Source organism: Prunus persica, chromosome G1 (assembly GCF_000346465.2).
Source record: "Prunus persica cultivar Lovell chromosome G1, Prunus_persica_NCBIv2, whole genome shotgun sequence".
In the NCBI taxonomy this organism is placed as follows: Eukaryota; Viridiplantae; Streptophyta; class Magnoliopsida; order Rosales; family Rosaceae; genus Prunus; species Prunus persica.
Window position 1 is genome coordinate 14,239,235 of NC_034009.1, and position 20,372 is coordinate 14,259,606.

General features: G+C 39.1%; 2 protein-coding genes across 2 annotated transcripts; one reads left to right on the top strand and one right to left on the bottom strand.

Annotated features, from left to right (window-relative positions):
- On the top strand, positions 15,325 to 17,115 carry LOC18792019 (berberine bridge enzyme-like 8). The gene has a single exon (XM_007226509.2). It carries the CDS (start codon positions 15,413 to 15,415, stop codon positions 17,039 to 17,041), a length of 1,629 nt encoding a protein of 542 aa, XP_007226571.1. The 5' UTR covers positions 15,325 to 15,412; the 3' UTR covers positions 17,042 to 17,115.
- LOC18792918 (pentatricopeptide repeat-containing protein At4g14190, chloroplastic) lies at positions 17,362 to 19,784 on the bottom strand. The gene is made up of 2 exons (XM_007222802.2): positions 19,271 to 19,784; positions 17,362 to 18,752 (listed from the first exon to the last, which is right to left on the bottom strand). The coding sequence occupies exons 1-2, from the start codon at positions 19,664 to 19,666 to the stop codon at positions 17,592 to 17,594; spliced, it is 1,557 nt and encodes a 518-aa protein (XP_007222864.1). The 5' UTR covers positions 19,667 to 19,784; the 3' UTR covers positions 17,362 to 17,591.

Sequence of the window (20,372 nt, forward strand, 5' to 3'; positions counted from 1 at the left end):
CATAGTCTAGAGTCCCCTTAATGTACCTTAGCACTCGTTTAGCAGTTCCATAGTGCTTATTTGTAGAGCAATGAATGAAACGAGCAAGCAGGCTAGAAGCATACATAATATCTGGTCTAGTGGCAGTTAGGTACAAGAGGCTACCTACAATGCTTCTATATTGCTCTTCACTTGCTGCTCCACTTCCATCATCCTTAACTAGCTTTTTAGTAGCTACAAGAGGTGTGGTTACAGACTTGCACTCATTTAGGCCAAATTTGTTTAATAAAGAACCTGCATACTTCTTTTGGTGAATGAATATGCTTGAGTTCGTTTGAACCACTCTCATGCCAAGAAAATGATGTAGAAGGCCCAAATCTGTCATCTCATCGTTCATCATCATCTCTTCCTTGAATTCATCTAATAATTCTTTGCACCTCCCTGTATACACAATGTCATCAACATAAATAGAGACAATGAGAATATCTCTATATTCCCTTGTCTTGGTATACAAATTAGCTTCACTTAGGCTTTTTTTAAAACCACATTGCATGAAGTAGGTGTCTATCTCTCCATACCAAGCTCTAGGTGCTTGTTTTAGACCATAAAAAGCTTTGTGCAGCCTATATACTTTATCTTCCTTGCCCTTGATCACATAACCCTCTGGTTGGTTTATATATACCTCTTCTTGCAGTACACCATTTAGAAAAAGCTGATTTTACATCAAGAAGGTACAGCTTCCATTCCTTCTGAGCAACCAGGGCAATGAGAGTTCTAATGGTGTCTAATCTAGCCACAGGAGCATAGGTTTCATTGTAATCCAGTCCAAGTTTCTAAGCATACCCTTTTGCAACTAACCTTGCCTTGTTCTTTTGAACTGAACCATCCAAGTTTAGCTTGCTTTTGTAAACCCACTTGACTCCAATAACTGGTTTCTCAGTTGGTCTATCAACCAATTCCCAAGTACCATTTTTCTCAATCATTCGGAGTTCATCTTCCATAGCTTTTAGCCATGCCTTGTCTTGAGCTGCCTCTGCATATCTTTCTGGTTCAATGATGCAGAGATTGCACTGTGCAAGCACATCATCTAACCTTCTCCACTTCAATGGTGAGTGATCATAAGCTTGAGTGTTCCTTTCTTCACTGCTTATGTCACTTGAGATATGTTGTGATGGTGCTTGAGAGGATGATGGACTCCTTTCATATTGGGTTTGAGTCTGAGGTGTTAGTGCAACATTCTCAGCTTTATCTCCTATAACGAAGCCATGCCCACTTAGACTTTCATCAGGAAATGGTGTCATAGCTTTGCCATAGTGTTCTGTCCAGTTCCAATATCCTTCCTCATTAAAGGTGACTTCTCTTGACAAGGTAAGTTTCTTGGAGATTGGATCAAAAATTCTATAACCTTTCTCACAGGTTGCATAGCCAACAAACACTCCCTTTACACTTTTGGGTTCCAGTTGGTGTCTTAATTCATTAGGCACATGAACATAACACAAGGAGCCAAAAACTTTCAGATGAGCAATGCCCGGCTTTCTTCCACTATAAGCCTCAAAAGGTGTGACATTGTTCAAAGCCTTGGTAGGACATCTATTCAAGATATATATAGCTGTGTGTACAGCTTCTACCCAAAGAAAGTAAGGTATTTCCTTCTCATGTAGCATAGACTTAGCCATTTCAACCACTGTCCTGTTTTTTCCTTTCTACCACTCCATTCTGCTGAGGAGTATAGGCCATTGTGAGCTGCCTTTGAATCCCATGATCTTCACAAAACTTTATGAACTCAGAAGATAGAAATTCTCCATCTCTGTTACTCCTCAAGCATTTCACCTTATGTCCAGATTACAACTCAGTCATGGATTTAAATTTCTTGAAACAATTGAAAGCTTCAGATTTGTTTCTTAAGAGATAGACCCAACTCATCCTTGTGAAGTCATCAATAATCAACATGAAATATTTGTTGCTTGCAATAGATTCAGTTTTCATAGGCCCACAAAGATCAATGTGAACTAACTCAAGTGGAGAGCTTGCCCTTTGAGCTTGATTCTTTGGAAAAACTTTTCTGTGTTTTTTTCCAAGTTGGCAGCCTTCACACACACCATTTTGCTCTTCCAATTGAGGTAAGCCATGTACCATATCTTTGTCTCTCAACTACTTCAGTCCTCTAAAGTATAGGTGTCCTAGCCTTTTGTGCCAAGTCCATGTGCTATGTGTAATACTAGCCTTCATGAGTAGTTGATTCTCAGCTAGAAAAGATAGGGGATAGCATCTGTTCTTCTTCATTTGAACTTTGATAATGAGGCAGTTCATTAAGGAGCTTTCAAACACCTTACACATTCCATCTCCAAACACCAAACAATATCCATGCTCATCTATTTGTCCAACACTCAACAGATTCTCTTTCAATCCTGGAAGAGACATTACTTCTCTAATGTATTTTCTTCCTTTTGTTGTGTTAATGACCAGTGAACCCATGCCAGTAACATTCACAAGAGCACTAGTTGGCATCTGCATTTTTCCAGCCACATTTGTCCTTACACCAACAAGCAAATCCATATTTCCAGTCATATGGTTGCTACAGCCACTGTCAATGTACCAATCCCCATTTGGTTTTGAGTCAGTGGTAGCACAATTTGCATATAACAGATTTCCAGACACCTCCATTTGACTTGCACAGTTTGCCTTCTGTACAGCCTTCCCTGCAGTGCACTCTCTAGCCAAGTGACCAAACCTGTCATAGTTGTAACACTTTGGCTTGCCTTTATACCTGCATTCTCCAAAGTGATATTTAAAGCACACCTTGCATTGGGGTTTTACAGCTTCTTGACCTGTAGATGAACTGTGAGTCTGTGCAGAATTATTCCATTGAGGCTTGCCTTTCAATTCCCAAGGTTTGCCTTTTGGATTCCAATTTTTCTGAGCCTTGGATGGACCAGAATTAGCTGCAGTCTTATTCTGACCTTTTGAACTCACTGTGAATGAGGCAAAAGCTTTCTCAGTTGCATCTGCATTGTGCAACTCAAATCGTTGCTCTTGACTCTTCAGAATAGCAATTACTTTTTTCAATTCCACAGTCTCTAGACTCTTAGTGTTTTCAATCACTAAGCAAATGGGGTCATATACCTTGTTAAGACTAATCAAAACCTTTTGCACAAGCCTCTCATTGGAGAGCACTTCACCATATGTTTTCATTTGATTAATCAGATCATTCAGTCTAGTAAGGTAAGCAGACAATGACTCACTATCATGCATTCTAGTATATTCAAATTCACGTCTGAGATTTTGAAGTTTTACCGATCTAACGTGATCTCCACCATGAAATTCTCCATACAGCAGCTCCCAAGCAGCTTTGGCAGAGTTTGCATTTGCAATTCGTGGGAAATTCTGATCTGAGACTGCATTTTGGATAATACCCAGAGCTTTTGCATCCTTCATGAGGATTGCAGCTGATTTCTCATCATCTTCTTCCTCTGAGGTCTCCTCAGTTGCCTTTTTCTTCTTCTTCGAATTTGAGACTAGGATTCCCTTCTCTACCAAATTCCAAAGCCCATATGATTTGAATATGGTCACCATCTTAATCTTCCAAAACTCATAATTTTCACCAGAGAAAATTGGGGTTCTCACCTCTGAGCTTCTAGATCCAGCTATGGTTGGTCTCTGATTCTTCCAAAAACAAGTTGTTTTTAGATTTTGGGAGCAGCTTCGTGAGCTTCAAACGAGCCTCCAAAATTTCCCGATGATTCTTCCTCTCACAGATTGAACGCCCAGCTCTTTAGATAATCGAACCTGGCTCTGAGGCCATGTTAGTATTTTTCAAGTATGAATACTCAGAATTTGCAGAAGGAAATAGAAGGGAAAGAAGCAAGAAGAAATTACCAAAATCTGTCTGCTATACATGTAGCAGCAGAGTGTTCATTCACTTTTTTCTTTTTTACAACCTTACGCACATAGTGTGAGGGATATATCTGTTATGCACAGTAGCTGGATCTCTTACATCACAAGATGATCTCAGCCGTTCACTTAGGCAACCAATAGGAAGCTTAAACTTGTCATAAAAGGAAATAAAATGGAAAACGAATTAAACTAACTCTTAAGTCAGCTTAAGGCTTATAATTCAACAAAGGCATGGGGGAGAGGATGGCGTGTGGAGTTGTAGACAAGATCATGAAGGCTGTGGAACCCACGTGGTGGTGGTGTAATGGCTGGAGTTGTCGGAGATGACTCGATTTCTATTAAAGGAGGGGAAGTGCTTGCATATTGATGAAGATGTTGGTCGGATGGAGATGAAGACATAGTAGAGAGCGGAAGAAGAGTGGCTGGTGGGGAGAGTTGGCTATCCGTAGCAAGGTTAGAATGAGGTGGAGTAGTTGGAGGACCTGGAGGTAAAGGAACATGAGGAGGCTCCAATAATGTGGGTGTAAGAGGTACTGACTTGTGATCATTAGAGGACTTGGATAGAATATTAGTGTAAGAGAAATCAGATTCATCAAAAGTATCATTCCTTGAAATATACACTCGCCTAGAGATTGGTTCAAAGCACTTGTACCCCTTGTAGTGATTGTCATACCTGAGAAAAATACACTTAATAGACTTGGAGGAAAGTTTATGCTTGTTGTATGGCACTAAGTGTGGAAAACATGTACAACCAAAGGACTTGAGAAACCGGTAGTCAGGTGGGCGTTGGAACAACTTCTCATATGGTGAAACTTGACCAAGTTGTGCAGTTGGTAACCTGTTGATAAGAAAGACAGCAGTGGAAAAAGCTTCGAGCCAAAAACTCGAAGGTAAGTGTGATTATGACAACAAGCAAAGTCCCATTTCAACAATATGCCTATGCTTATGGTCAACAATTCCGTTTTTCTCTGGTGTGTAAGGGCATGAAATGTCATGTGTGATGCTGTGTTCATGAAGAAAATTAAGGAATAAACGGTTTGTGAATTCACCACCCCATTAATTTGTATTGTTTTAATATAATGGTTTTGTTGTTTTTCCACAAATCTTTTAAAGGAGACAAACGTTTTAAGCACATCAGATTTCTTTGCTAAAGGGTAAAACCACACAAATCGAGTGTATTCATCAACAATAGATAAATAATAACGATAACCAAAATTTGATGATATTGGGGCTAGTCCCTATAAATCTAGATGAAGTACTGCAAGGGGTTCATAAGCATAAAAAGTTCGATTGGAAAATGGAAGTCTACATGATTTTCCCAAATGGCAAATATGACAAGCCTTATTAGAATCAACCTTACCACTAACAGGCAAGTAAAATTTATTAAGTAAAATACAAAAAACATCATGAGATGGATGGCCAAGTCTTGTATGCCAAAAATCTTGGGTAGTCCTTTCACCATAAAAGACTAGCTTCCCTGAGATTGTAGGATCTGCTTGAATATGGTACAAGTCACCAGAGCTACTGCCAGTGAGCAATGTCCTCCCCGTCATATTTTCCTTTACATGAAAACCATTAGCATGCATCTCAAAATAGAAATTATTATCCTTAGAAAAACGGTGTATAGACAATAGATTCTTTCGTATAGCGGGAACACATAGAACATCAGTAAGTTTTAAAGGACCAATATTACTTTGACCAATATGACTTATTGAGAGATGAGTGCCATTACTTACAATAATGGAGTCATTACTTGTATATGGTTTCACAAGGGGGAGTTGAGATGGACTGGACACCATATGATGGGTTGCCCTGGAGTCAACACACCAACTTGTAGGAACAGACGGTGAAGGGATATTGGAGGTGTTGGACTCTGTCATATAGGCATAATTACCACGATCAGGACATACACGTGAAGTGTGGCCTTGTCGATTGCACATCTGACAGGTTTCTTGAAACTAAAAAGGAGGTTGATATGGTTGTGTTGGGAGCAGTGGTGGACGTCCATCATGTGAAGGCATTGGTGATCAAGTGTCTGTTAGAAATTGAGGACGACGGTGAGCACGACTATTCTGCCAGCCGTTGTCACGAGTGGAGGCCCCGTCATTATGGTGGTTGGAATTCCAATTAGGAGAACGACCTGAATTTCTTCTATTATGCCAACCGCGACCTTGGCCTCGTCCTCTTTCAAAGTTTTGGAACCGATTATGAGAATGGTTGTGGTGGTTGGTGCTTTGGGCTCGGTTCTGAGTGGCCTGATCATTGGTACTGCGATCAGAGATGAGTGCTACACTTTGTGATGAGGAGAGGGAAGACATCCTCTTTAGCAACTCTTCTTCCTGTAGTAACAAATCATAAAATTCATCAAAAGTTAAAGAAGGTCGAAGATGAAGGGAGGTAGTAAATTCTTTGTATTCATGGCCTAGGCCATCGAGTATTTAATCAATAAGTTCGCCATCAGAAATTGAGGTGCCAGCCGTAGTGACAGAATCAAAGAGAGACTTGGCGTAGATCAAATAATCTGCAACTGACTGTTCTGGATCCTTTTTGGGAGTGCGTATCTGATCTCGCAGGGTACGAATATAAGTTTTGGACAGGGGTGACAGCCGTTTCTCAAGCAGCGTTCATGCCTCATATGCTGTAGAACATGGAATCAGAAGGGTCTTAATAGAAGATGAAGTCATGGCCTTGATCTAGCTTAAGACTAGTTTGTCTTTTGAATAGGCTGGATTGAGAGAACCATCGGGAAGTTTCTTCTGAGGATGGGTTTCTGTCTTGATCACATCTTCCAGATCATGTAATTCTAGTACATCTTCAAACCGAGATTTCCAAAAGAGAAAATTATTACGACCCATTGGTGTTGTAAACAATGAGCGATATTGAAAGAAGTTGGAATAGAACATGGTGTGGTGGTCATGGTATTTTGAGAATTGTTCTGAGAGATTTGAGAAGGCTGAGAGTCAGAAGGAGAGTTCACAGGAGAGGAAGAGTTTGTCATTAGGATCGAAAAGGGGTTGCTATCTCTGTGAGGTTTTACCCCGAATAAAATCTTTCTAATTAATCATTGTCATTTGTTTGTACTTAGTTGAATTACATTGTGGGATGAAGGTCAGTTTTACCTTGACAATAATGTACTTTTCATTTGATCGTTTTGAGGAATTTAAACATTCCCATAATCCTATTAATAAAGCTTGTTTTCATGCAAATCAAATTCATTATTCTACTTCTACGTACTTTAATGTATTAATTAGGTAAAAGAAGGATCGCATGTGGAAGATCACTAGACTCTAGGGTTAGTTAATTGTTGGTTGATATGGAAAACAATGGTATTTTTCAGACATACTTACGAATGAGAGCCATATTATATTGATAGATGCGATGTATGCACGAAGGATAATGCGTCTTGTAACACCCCGACTCCAAATTTAATTCCTATTTTAAATTATTTAAGTGAATTTACGGATTTACCCTTAGGGTAGGGGTAAATTGGTCATTTTCTTGCCCGGAAAGTGTTTAGGACAGTAACTGATATTTTTGGGTAGGTGGTACTAAGACGAATTCGTAGACACGCCGTAGGCTTAATTCGGAGTTATAACGAAAAAGTTACGGGCAAAACATCAACAGTGGCAAAATCGTAAATATTTTGAAGTTTGGGTTTAAAATATCTGACTTTCCTTTCTCTCTCTCTCTCTCTCTCTCTCTCTCTCTCTCTCTCTCTCTCTCTCTCTCCCTCCCCCGCGCGGCTGAACCCCCCCTCCCCGTTTCGAATTTTCGCCGGAATTTCAGACAGCGAGAACTTCGCCGTCCAACCTCCATTTTAGGAGCCGTTTCTTGCAAAAGCTTCCTCTCTTCCTCCTCTACCCAGCCCACCCTTTTTCTCCTATCGAAAACCCGGCGAACGGCGGTGGCAACGACAGGAAAAACAACCGAAACTGCTGACGTCACCGGCGACGTTTCCGGCCGTCGCGAGCTGCGCCGTCACTTGGAACAGGTAGCTCTCCTCCCCTTCTAGCTATTTCCTGGGTTGTGCGATGACAATGTCGACGGTGGTCGCCGAATCGAAGCCGTGAAGTTCCGGGTTAAACCGTGAGTTTCCGACGCCGATTCCGGCCACTTGCCGTCCGAATTGGACTTGGGTGTAGTTGAATAAAGTGTTCCACTCGTCGAGTAGAACCTGTAGCCGGAAGGGTGGCTTGTAGTTTGGAGATTTTTCGGCGAAGCTTTATCGCTTTGGACACCCGCGTGCTGCCCGCGCGTGGGCACTGTAGCAGAGGGGCATTATTGTCCCAATGCGATCTCCTAGTTGTCACGAGTACGTAGGATTTAGCGGATCTCAATTCGGACATCGTTTGACTATCGAACGAATTTTTGCATATTGTGCGTTATCCGGGTTCGATAGGTTCCGACCGTTAGATCCTTTCCAAATTAAAATATGTTGTTCTAGGTATTCCTAGGATCGTATAGGAATTCGCGGATCGTGAATCGGAACCCCGGATGTTCCAATTCAATAACTTAAAGTTTGCGTTTTATAATAACCGTCCGATCGTGCGATTGTAAGCGATCTAACCGTCCGTTTCGGACTAAACTTGCGAGACGGGTATCTTAGACCTTGTGAAACCTTTAGGAACTTTCGGATTGTAAAACGGAGGTCGTGGGTCCCGTGGGCCCGGTTGACCCAAATTGGAAAGTTTGACCACTGGTTGACCGAGTGTCTCCCGAAGTTGTTCCATCGTCCAAATTGGGTAGTTGGACCTTAGAACGTCTCGTTCCTAGTATACTTACTAGAGACCTGGGAAATTAGGATATTTAATTCAAAGTACTCGTTCCAAACGTTTCGTATTAATCTCGTATACGTATTCCGAATTAGGTACTCCGACTACGCATACACAGCAGGCGGGACCCTCTCAGGGTCAAGCAGCGTGGGACTACTTGTGAGTGGACTCTGTTTTCAAATCTTATGCATAGTTTTATTGATGAAAGATTTATGCATAATGTTTTTAATGATTTATTGAATATATTATATTCATGAGTTGAATTTGATGTTTGTATTGTGGGTTTGGCGTAGTTGGATATTGAAAGTATATTTTATATGAATTTTGGGAAATATTATGCATGATGTTTTAAATGGTATTTTGGATATATTATTTATGAAATTGTTGAAAGTGATATTTTTATGAGGCATTGAAAATATAATTTGGGTTTTGACGTATTGAGTATCTTGAGTATGAATATATGTATTTTGGGGATTTCTATATATATTTGGCTATGTGTGAGGTACTTGGGTTGTTGAGATGAGATTGTGGAAAGTGGTGAGTATAGAATGTCAGTTTGGTGTGCTGTAAGCACTACCCTATGTACCTCCCCGGATGTGGAACTTGGATACGGAGACTTGAGATACTTGGAATTGTCGGAACCTGGGGCATCCTTGACGGGGTGTTGCTGTAGACCCTTAATTGGGTAGTCTGCGCGCGTAGGACTGTTCACAGACGTACGGGTTTTGAGGTTATCGACGGTACGTTCTGGCTGAGAGTTGGTCCCCCAGTTGGACGGCTCGTTCCCTAGTCACATGGTGGATTGAGGACTCATCACGAGGACTCTGCCAAGGTGACTAGTCAAACAATCTCCCGGTTGGATTGTTTCCCCGGTACAACTAGGTGATAGTTATATTTATATTATATATATATATATCTCTTATATTATATATTTATATCTATTCATTCATTCTTGTTTCTCGGTGTGGATACTTCCTTGTCGATCGTGCCAATGGGTACGCTTTCGAGAGTTTGGTTGTGGGATTTATAAGTTTTTGGATGGTGGGTGTTGTAAAGCGTTCTTTATGGATTTTGGACTTGGCATCTGGTATTGATTTGTTTTGATATATATATATATACTTGAGTATGACGGTTTTGAGATGCATGGGATTTCTTGCATGGTTTTCTAAATGGTGGGGTTATATTATGTTGGTTTACACTGAACTGAATTTATGTTTGTCCACTCACAATTTTATGTTTTGCGCCCCCCCCCCCTAGCCAGTAGTTGACTGAGCTCCGCAGCAGAGCCGCCTCGTGCGCTTCCGAGCCTTGAGTCATTGTAGGACTTTTTCTTCCTGTTATTTCCTTTGCAAGCTGTTTTGTTGAAATTGAAGTTCTTAGACATGCTCTGTTATCGCCCTTGTTAGGGTTTGAATTGTGAGGCCGGAGGCCATTTTGTTGTAAACTGTTTATTCGCTTCAAAGCATGCTGCTGGTTGGGATTGTTCTGTATTTTTATGCAGGTTGAATTTTTTTGGGTTGTTCAATTCATAGGGGAGACTCTGCCAAAATTTTGGTAGAGAGTCTCGGTTTCTAGTAAGTGGGCCCGGCATCGGGGTGATATCGGAACAAAGACGGGATTCGCCCCGGTCTCTGGGGAAATTCCGGGGTGGGCCCTGTCACGTCTTACCACATTTATATACTACATTGTGTTCTACCTCTCTAATAATGGCCGAGCCCACCAATACAATGGTAGATTTGATTGAGGAAATATTCCAAAAGAGATTATGTAGAACTTCGATCTAAGCATGGCTTAGAAACTGCAAGAGGTTTCTTATTCAAAATTTAGGGTTTCTTTCCTCTAACAAACTTTTTATCTCTAGGCATGTTCAATTCGATGAGTCCACTTTTCCTCTTGCCAACCTCCCTTCCTCCATTCCCCATGTCAATGTTGATAATTCTCACACTTGGGTCTCCTCTCTTCCTTCAGTTACCCATGTTCGCTTCCACTTACCCACCATGCATGTCGCGCCAGTTGTTTCCTCTTCGCTACCACCACCAATCACATCATCATCCTCTACATCTACCCCTGTCTTGGAGCCGTCACCCTCACTTACCCAAGCCCCAATTGCCGCTGCTGCTTCTCTCTTACCGCCACCTAACCCCCATGTCTGTGCCTCTAACTCCACCGCACTTATCTTTATCGCATCCATCCCATCCGCAAATTCTCAAGCCCGAATTGACTCGGCCCAACACCCTCCCCAACAAAGCCCAATCCATACATACACTAGAAACCTCATAGGACTGTTGTCACTTTTCCTTCCTCTGACCCATAACCTCACAATCCACCCGTACCTCCTATGCTCTCCGATCATTCCATGGCCACACATGCCAAAGAAAGTATCCACAAACCCAATCTCCACTATGCTATGATTGCTACTAAACAACTCATTCCCTACTCAATTGAACCGACATGTGTTTCCTAGACCGTCAAGGATCCTCTCGGCAACAAGCAATGTATGATAAGTTTAATGTGTTAATTCACAATGGTACATAGGAGCTCATTCCTTCTCTTCCCTCTCAAAATCTTATTGGTTTTAAATAGGTGTTTCGTATCAAACTGCACCCTGATGGCACTATTGACAAGGACAAGGGATGCTTAGTTGCCAAGGGTTTTCACCAATGTTTTGGTATTAATTTTTCTAATACTTTCAATCTGGTGGTCAAACCTACTACCATAAGAATTTTTGGCATCTTACCGTGACTCATGGTTGGCCAATTCGCATTGGACGTTAACAATGCTTTTCTTCAGGCATAATCCATGAAGATGTTTATATGACACAACCGCTGAGTTTTGTTAACTCTAATTATGCATATCATGTTTGTAAATTGAGGAAAGCCCTTTATGGCCTTAAGCAGGCTCTGCGAGCGTGGTACAATGAATTACACTCTTTTTTTTTTTTTTTTTTTTTTTTTTTTTATCTCCCATGGCTTTGTCAATGCCATCTCAGAAGCCTCCCTCTTTCTCTTCAAAAATAGGAATGATATAATTTATTTTTTGGTTTGTGTTGATGATCTTATTATTATAGGAAACAATTCCTCACTTGTGGCGAAGTTCATTCAAATCTTGGCCACTATGTTTTCTATCTTGAACTTGGGCTCATTACATTACTTTCTTGGGAGGTTCTTCCCATAGCCACTGGTCTGTTCCTCTCTCAGCATAAATACATCCATGATCTCTTGGTCAATGCAAGGATGGATGGTGCAAAGGTTGTCAGTACTCCCCTCTCCACCATTGGACCACTTATGCTCCATGATGGCTCCTCCCCAATTGATGCAACTCACTACCATTGTCTTATTTGTGGTCTCCAATACCTCAGTCTCACAAGGCTTGACATCTCCTTCACCGCCAACAAGCTCTCTCAGTTCATACATTCTCCTTATGAGACTCATTGGCAAGCACTCAAGTGTCTTCTTCGCTACTTAAAGGGTACCATCTCTTTTGGACTTCATCTTTCAAATGGATTTAGTCTTTACTGTTTGAAATTAGCATCCCTCTTCCCACAACACCAGTTGTCTCCTGTGATAATATTGGAGCCATGTTCTATTGTGCTAATCATGTCCTTCATTCACGTATGAAACATATTGATATTGATTTTCAGTTTGTATGGGACTGTGTTACTTGTGGCCTTCTTCAAATGTCTCATGTCTCCATTGCTGATCAGCTTGCTGATGCTCTCAACAAACCCTTGCCGTGTCCACGTTTCCATCTTCTTCGTTCCAAGATCGGTGTCTCCGATGATGCCACCGTCTTAGGGGGCGTATCAAGGAATCTCCTACATCAAAAGAGATTACTTCATCAACAACGCAAATCATTCCACAATCATATGCTTCTTCATACAAAAGTCAACCATGACTTGTGCTAAGCTGTCTTTCCCATTCTATTTGATCAAGATTGATTTAGTCATTCAATTATTTTTGTATTTACCTTATTAGGATTGTATTCATCTGTATATAATCATAGGCCTTGTACTTGTAAATTATCAATGGAATATACCAATTAATCTCAGCTCTTACATAAGCTTTGTCACAAATTGGTCTTAGGAAATTAATGTAGATTGTGCTCGGTATAAAGTTGGCAGTGAAGACAACAACGAAATTCAAAACTCTTTCTCATTTTGAAGGGTTGTCCTTTCTTGGAGCTCTTCATAACAATAGTTCATGACTGTTGTGTCTTTGCTACAGAAATATTTGAAAGAAAATCCTTATATGTCAGGTACTTCTTTAAATCATAGTCTGAAATATCGATAATATCGAGGAAATATCGAGGATATTTTGGTTTTTTTGAATCACGGATATTTCGGAACATATCCATGTACATATCGTATAAATATCGACAATATCGACGATAATATCGGAAAATATCGATGTCGATAATTTCGCTCACATTTCAGCAATATTTTGTCAAAATATCTGTGTAATATCGCTAAAATATCGAAAATATCGATGTGAAGGAAAAAAAAAAGTTATTAAAAAAAAAGGGAAAAAGAGGAGAAAAAAGCACAAAGGGGATATGAACCCCTCCCATTTTACTCCTCCAACACCTTAAACACCATATCACTTATGTTTTTGTGATAATATGCTAAAATATTTATATTTATATGGGTGGTATGTTAACAATTACATGCAAAACTATTTTGGGGATTTATCATTTGATGACTACTCTTCACAATACACTTACTCTACACATAGAGATGATGAAGATAGTGAAAAATTTGAACCTCGTAGGAACTCTATGTGGTACTAAATCATTCATGTATCTTACCATGCAATGTATAAAGTGTAAAATATTATAGTAAATCATTATATATGAATGATTACGGTGTATTTAATCTTTTTTCATTAATTATTACATATTTTTTACACTCATAGTGTTTGCCCACTTGCTGTATAATCAACTTAAATTAGTTAAATCCATCATGCAATGCATTTCCTTCTAATTTTTTGTGATAAACTCATAGATAATTGACTAAATTGACATTCTCCAAAGTTTCAATAAAAATTTCCAAGTTTTTCTTACAATTTCCGTGGTTTTTATTCAATTTTTTATCGATATCGATAATATCCCGAAATTTCCATCGAAATTTCCATATTTTTGGATGACCGATATTTCCGATATCATCGATATTTTAGACCTTGCTTTAAATCCATCAATCTCCAAATCTGTCCATTCTTTTATTTCAAGTGCAGATGACTACAATGTTGACAAACCCTTATTCATTAGAGAGCCTCCAATGTGTACTCCAAAGCCAAACGGATACATGCTTTTAAGGACATTGGCACAGATTAGGTAGTCTCCTTGTCTTAATCTGTCCTGTCTCGGCAGTTGAACTCAAGACCCAACCCTTAGGCCATCTTCAATGCAAGGGGCCTAAACCTAAAATTTGGGATTTGAGCCCAAAAACTCTTCTAACGCATGTATGGGAGTCCAGACAATAATTTTTGTGGGGCCCAAACTGAACCCACTTGAAGGAGCAAGCGCATCGTGGCAAAAAGTCATCCACTTTTACTTATTAAAACTGAACACACGGCATGCGCTAGAGCATTGACCGTTTACATCCAATGGTTGTATTTGAACTTGCTCCTTTTGGTGTTTTTTTTTTTTTTTTTAAACTAAGCTTCTCATTCTCATTTTAAGTGAAATAATTTTCTGTTTGTGAAATTTCAAATTTTTTTTTATGTATAAATGTTTAGAAAAATGAATCACAAAGTTATAAATAAAAATTAACCCCAAAAAAAAGGAGTTAAATTATTTTTAAACAATTTAATAAAGTTGCGAATTCAAATTTTAGGTCTGCAGGGTTATGGGAAAAATCTATTTGAGTCCGGACAATACATGAATAATTGTATTTTGATGGGGGAAAATTTGGGTTTGAATCCTCTCGGGTTGGAGATGGCCTTACTAGACAGGGAGAGATGCCACTTTGGCTACAAGATGTGAGCTTTTTGATGATGAGTTGATGTTATGTGTTGATATCTCAAATTATATTGTTAAAGTTTATCTAATAAAATTTTTGTTGACCACTGTGCTTTTTTCCACTAAATTAGACCCTTTTTGTTGACCGCTATGCTTTTGTTAGGGAGGAATACAGGTACAACAAACAATTGTTCCTTGTGTGTGGATCATAATAAACTAATAATTGTAGGATGCCGACTCAACAATAATAATTGCTAAATTGCCTGATGTGAAAAACATGTCAAATGGATATGAAACAATTATTAGTGTGTGGGGGCAATGCCTGAACTTACCTTTCACAACAAAATATATGAGCTTGACTTGTCTCCTCCACATATTCATTATAAAGTTAACCTCGGACGACCTTTCAAAAGAAAATAACTGGATCATTCTTTTCTGTTATTATACAGTAAATACATGTACTGTGCTGTTTTGGACGACTGATGCTAGCAAAATTCAGGTGGTTTTACAGAAATTTTATTATAGAGGGAATCTTATATATGCACAGCAGATTTGCACTAAACCATTTAGGGTTTACAGTTTACTGGATGTCTGGTACCATATGGGCCACCACACAGTATACTTTTATGCATACTGGATGTCTGAAAAACTCTGCAAAATCATACAGGGAATCTTATGCATACATAATGCAGTCTTAATTATATCTCATCATCGTAGTAAAGAAAGTAGCAGTTTTATACTAGATAATTTTGGAATTGTCTGGAGAAAAGTTGGAAATTCCACAGCTCTTACTACTTGCATCAGTGCTACAAATGGGAATTCTAAGCCTTCCACAGCTCTTATTGTTTCAATTAATTCTTAATTTATTATTATCATTCAGTGTTTCTTGGGCAGGTTCAGATTCAGCTCCAGATCAAGACTTTGTTCAATGCCTTCTAAGCCATTCCCAGCCTTCTCACCCCATCTCTGAAGCAATTTACATTCCCAACAATGCTTCTTACTCATCTGTTTTGCGATCTTACATCCGAAACCTTAGATTCAACACATCTTCAACCCCAAAACCTTTCCTTATTATCACTCCTCTGCATGAATCTCATGTGCAGCAAGCCATTGTTTGTGCTCAAAAGCAAAACTTGCTGATGAAAATTAGAAGCGGAGGCCATGATTATGAGGGTGTATCTTATGTGTCCGACGTTCCGTTCTTCCTCCTCGACATGTTTAATCTTCGATCCATCGACATAGACATAAATTCCGAGACTGCATGGGTCCAGGCTGGGGCAACTCTTGGTGAACTTTTCTACAGAATTTATGAGAAAAGCAAAATCCATGGCTTTCCTGCCGGTGTTTGTCCTACAGTTGGTGTTGGAGGCCACTTTAGTGGAGCTGGATATGGCAATTTGATGAGGAAGTACGGCCTATCCGTGGACAATATAATTGATGCGCAACTGATGGATGTGCACGGGAGACTTCTCGACCGAAAATCGATGGGAGAAGATCTGTTTTGGGCCATCACAGGAGGCGGCGGAGCCAGCTTTGGAGTTGTCATCGCTTACAAAATCAATCTTGTACGTGTTCCACAAACAGTTACTGTTTTCAGGGTCGAAAGGACCTTGGAACAGAATGCAACAGACATTGTGTACCGTTGGCAATATGTTGCACCTAAGCTGGATACTGACTTGTTCATCAGGCTTACCATGGAAGTTGTAAATATTACTGGCGGTCCATTAAGTACTGGTGGAGAAAACTATAAGACTATAAGAGCTTCATTCATTGGATTCTTTCTTGGAAACTCTGAAAGACTTCTCTCTGTTATGGAAACTGGCTTCCCTGAATTGAGTTTGAAGCAATCAGATTGCATTGAAATGAGCTGGGTTGAATCTGTGCTTTTCTGGACAAGCTTCCCCATTGGAACAGAGCCTGAAGCTTTACTTTCTAGAAAGCCTCAAGTACTTGTCCACCTCAAGAGGAAATCAGACTACGTCAAAACCCCAATTCCGAAAATTGGTTTGATGTGGATTTGGCAGAAAATGATCGAATTTGAGGTACCGATCATGAGCTTTAACCCCTACGGTGGAAAAATGAGTGAGATTCCAGAATCCGCAACTCCTTGTCCACATAGAGCTGGGAATCTTTGGAAGATTCAGTATGCAACAAATTGGGAAGTATCAGGGGCTGAGGCCTCAGATTACCATCTAAATTTGACAAAAAAGCTTTACTTCTACATGACTCCTTTTGTTTCCATGAATCCAAGGGAAGCCTATTTCAACTATAAAGATCTTGACCTGGGGATCAACAACAATGGCAAGGCAAGCTATTTTGAGGGAAAAGCTTATGGGATTAGGTACTTCAAGGATAATTTCGACCGATTGGTGCGTATTAAGACGGAGGTTGATCCTGGTAACTTCTTTAGGAATGAGCAAAGCATCCCAACTCTTCCATAAGAGAGGAAGTAGATAGCTAGCATGGAAAAAATCAATTTGGTTGTCTGGATCTTTGGTGTGTTCATTACTGAGCTATAGATTGATGGTTCCTTGGTTTGTTAATATTTTAGCCATTGATTGAGAAATAATGTCTTTAAATTAGCCAAAAAAAATAAAACGGAAGAAATTAGATGATACAAACTAAATTTCATTGCAGTAAAGATATATTGCAATTTGTTATAGTACATAGTAGAAGTTTTACTACAGCTCCTGTAAAATTAACAGATGTAGGTCTGCTACCCATACAGAAGGCACTATTAAAATCAGTGGTCCAAATAGACTAGACAAAATGAAATTCGTAGTTACAAAGGCAGAAAATTCTCCTCCATATGATCCGAGTAGCCAGGAAAAAGATAAATGAAGATGATCCAAGACCTTCATAAGAGGTTCTGTCAAATAGTTCTGTACAAAAGTGCATCCGGAACCGGTACATGAACAAAGTATACTTCTTTTAATCTTTTCAGACCGAAAAAATAAAAACAAAGTTTCTGTGATAAGCTACATTTTATCTTCAGTCCTTCATACTGAGGCTACATTCAGTGTGTTTGAACACTAAATCAATGAGGTGATGGTACGTCCATGTTTTGTTTTCTCTATCTTCAGGTTCCAGGGAGGAGTATGCTGCTTCACAGTTTCTAAGGAAATGCCCCTTCCCAAATGTAGTGAGAACTAAAGGATCAGTATTCATTTCCACAGCTTTGCGGAGAAAGCCGTTCTCCCTCCATGTATCTAAAGTTCTAGACCCATCATAGCCAATCCTATTAGCATCAAATACAATTCCAACAGTGATAATATCAGGCTCCACACCCTGGGTTAGTAATTGGGAGAGGAAGATTCTCAAGTGTGTGAAATCTTTCATCTTCAAATAAGCCAGCATTATAATGTTTGCAACCGTTTCATTCCATGGGACATTTTGTTCTTTCATCTCATCAACAATGGAATCCATACCTCTTTGACTAAGAACACCTGCTTGGGAAAGGAGACGCAGACACCAAACAAGATCAGTCTGACCAAATCTTGAAGAAAGATCAACTCCCAATTTCTCTAATCTGGAAAACATATAATTATCAATATAAACCTCAGCTAGTTTCCTAATTAAGTCATTCTTTACCACAGTTCCGGAGTTCAAAACTCTCCTATAAACATTTTCCATCTTCTCCAAAATACCAAATTTTGCATAAACCTCGACCATTGCAATCAAAGTAGAAGACTGCAAAGCCATTCTTCTTGAAAGCATGGATTGATACACACTTTCCATTCTTTTGAGCAAACCACCCCGTGCAAACTCTCGAATAAGCAAATTATAGGTAATGTGGTCAGGTGAACAGCCATTTAATTTCATTTTCTTCACACACATGCCTATCTGATCATACATTCTATACTTCCCATATGCTTCAATAAGTCCATCATAGGTATCAGTTTCTGGTGCCAAATTCATTTCTTTCATCTCGTTAAGGAAAAACAAAGCATCTTCAAAGTTTCCTTGTCTGGCACAAACATGAATAACTGAATTGTAAACCTCCAAGGACGGCCTAAGATTGTGACTCTTCATCTCTTGAAAGCATCGTACTGCCTCTTCTATCAGACCCTCTTCACCTAGCAAACCTATTATCTTGCTGTAGTTAAACTCATTAATCCGTGATTTCTCGATGTTCTTCCACATATCAAACAACTGTTCAGAGTTCCCAGAGTAGCAATTTCAATAAGAACATTAGACAACTACCTCTCATGATGCTCTGTTTAGATGCTCAGGAAAATAAAAGAGAAACAACGAAAGAAAAGAACGCAAATCAAACATATGAATACACAGTGAGCTTTTTCTTAAATCCCCATTTCTATGAAGAAAAAAAATTCCATTTAACTGAGCTTAACTGAGCAAACCTTTTTACCATTTCTGGAACACTACAGAACAGAAATCATAGGAACCTTTTTCTTTTTTTTTCTTGCATTACTTTTCTGGCTTTCTTGGCAACCAAAATCCCAGCTTATTAAAGAAATTCACATTATATTACCAAAAATAAATTCTCTACAAAAAAAATATGACAACAAATAAACTAAAATTAAAAAATACCATTGGTAACCCCTCAAAATTCAAAACCCAGAACCCAATATCCAAATTGCAAATCCTAGAGTTATTGGAATCTAATAAAGCAAGAAATAAAGAGAGAGGGAAAAAAAACAGAAAAGCACCTGAAGAATTTCATTGAACCTGAAAGTATGTTTAAGGAATCTGATGGCAGCCCAAAATTGGTCTTTGGTCCAATCACCATCTTCTCCAAGCAATTGCAGAGGGCAAGAGCCATTGATGAGATTCTGAAGTAAGGCTTTGAGCCTCTGGTGCTCATGGAAGGTCTCAACAAGGAGGGTGGTGTGCTTTGTGGAACTGCTATCTGGGGCTACATCTGGTCGTAATGGTGATGGAAGGCGTTGGGCAGAGCGAAGAGAGGAAGTGAATGGTCCGGCTTTGCAGGAGGGTTTTGTGGTTAGGGTTTTGGGGAAGAAGAAGAAGCTGCTCGTACCGTGATTGATTTTCCATGTCAGTGCTATTTTGCAATGGCTATGCTGCAGGTTCACTACACTCTCCATGTGCCAATCCGTATCGTCTCAAGTTTAAACTCCTCTGTCTATAGGTATAGCCATGTTATCTCGCTACTCTCTTTTTCTTTTTCTTTTTCTTTTTTTATTCTTCTAACACTGGAAAATATTCAAAATATATATATAAAGAAACTTGTCATTTTTAATTTTTAAATTTTTTAATGAATTGGGAGACAGAAAAAAAAATGCAATGGAAACTACAGATGCTGAAAACGACTTTGATTTGTATAGTTAATAATAAAGTAACAATGAAACCCAACTATTGACGCTAGTTTCCTGGGTAAAGACATGACAAGGAAATGATATAAAATTGAGACCCTACTAATAAATCCAGCCTTAGCCATCAAAATTAAAATGATACACAACTGCAAACCACAATTTCAAATATGTAACTAAATTCATACAAAGAAATAATGTCAGAATGTTAATACTTAATAAAAATTTAGTGGAATAATATCATCATTAAAAGGGACACAATTTCAATGAATTAGTTTGAAATATATATGATCTATATGATACAAGCTGGCCAAATGCGACTGCTTTTTTATTTTTATTTTTTTAAAATCAAGGGTTATAAAATATGGTGTATTTTTTTTAAATCAAGGCTTTTGAATACTAACATTATTGAAATTTATTTTAAAAACAATTTTGCAGACACACCAAATATCTAGCTTTAAATTGATTTTGTAATTAATTG

Coding starts and splice junctions, on each gene's coding strand:
- LOC18792918 (XM_007222802.2), bottom strand. CDS start 19,666: ATGGAGAGTGTAGTGAACCTGCAGCATAGCCATTGCAAAATAGCACTG. Junction 18,753..19,270: donor GGTTCAATGAAATTCTTCAG/GTGCTTTTCTGT, acceptor AACTCTGAACAG/TTGTTTGATATGTGGAAGAA.
- LOC18792019 (XM_007226509.2), top strand. CDS start 15,413: ATGGGAATTCTAAGCCTTCCACAGCTCTTATTGTTTCAATTAATTCTT.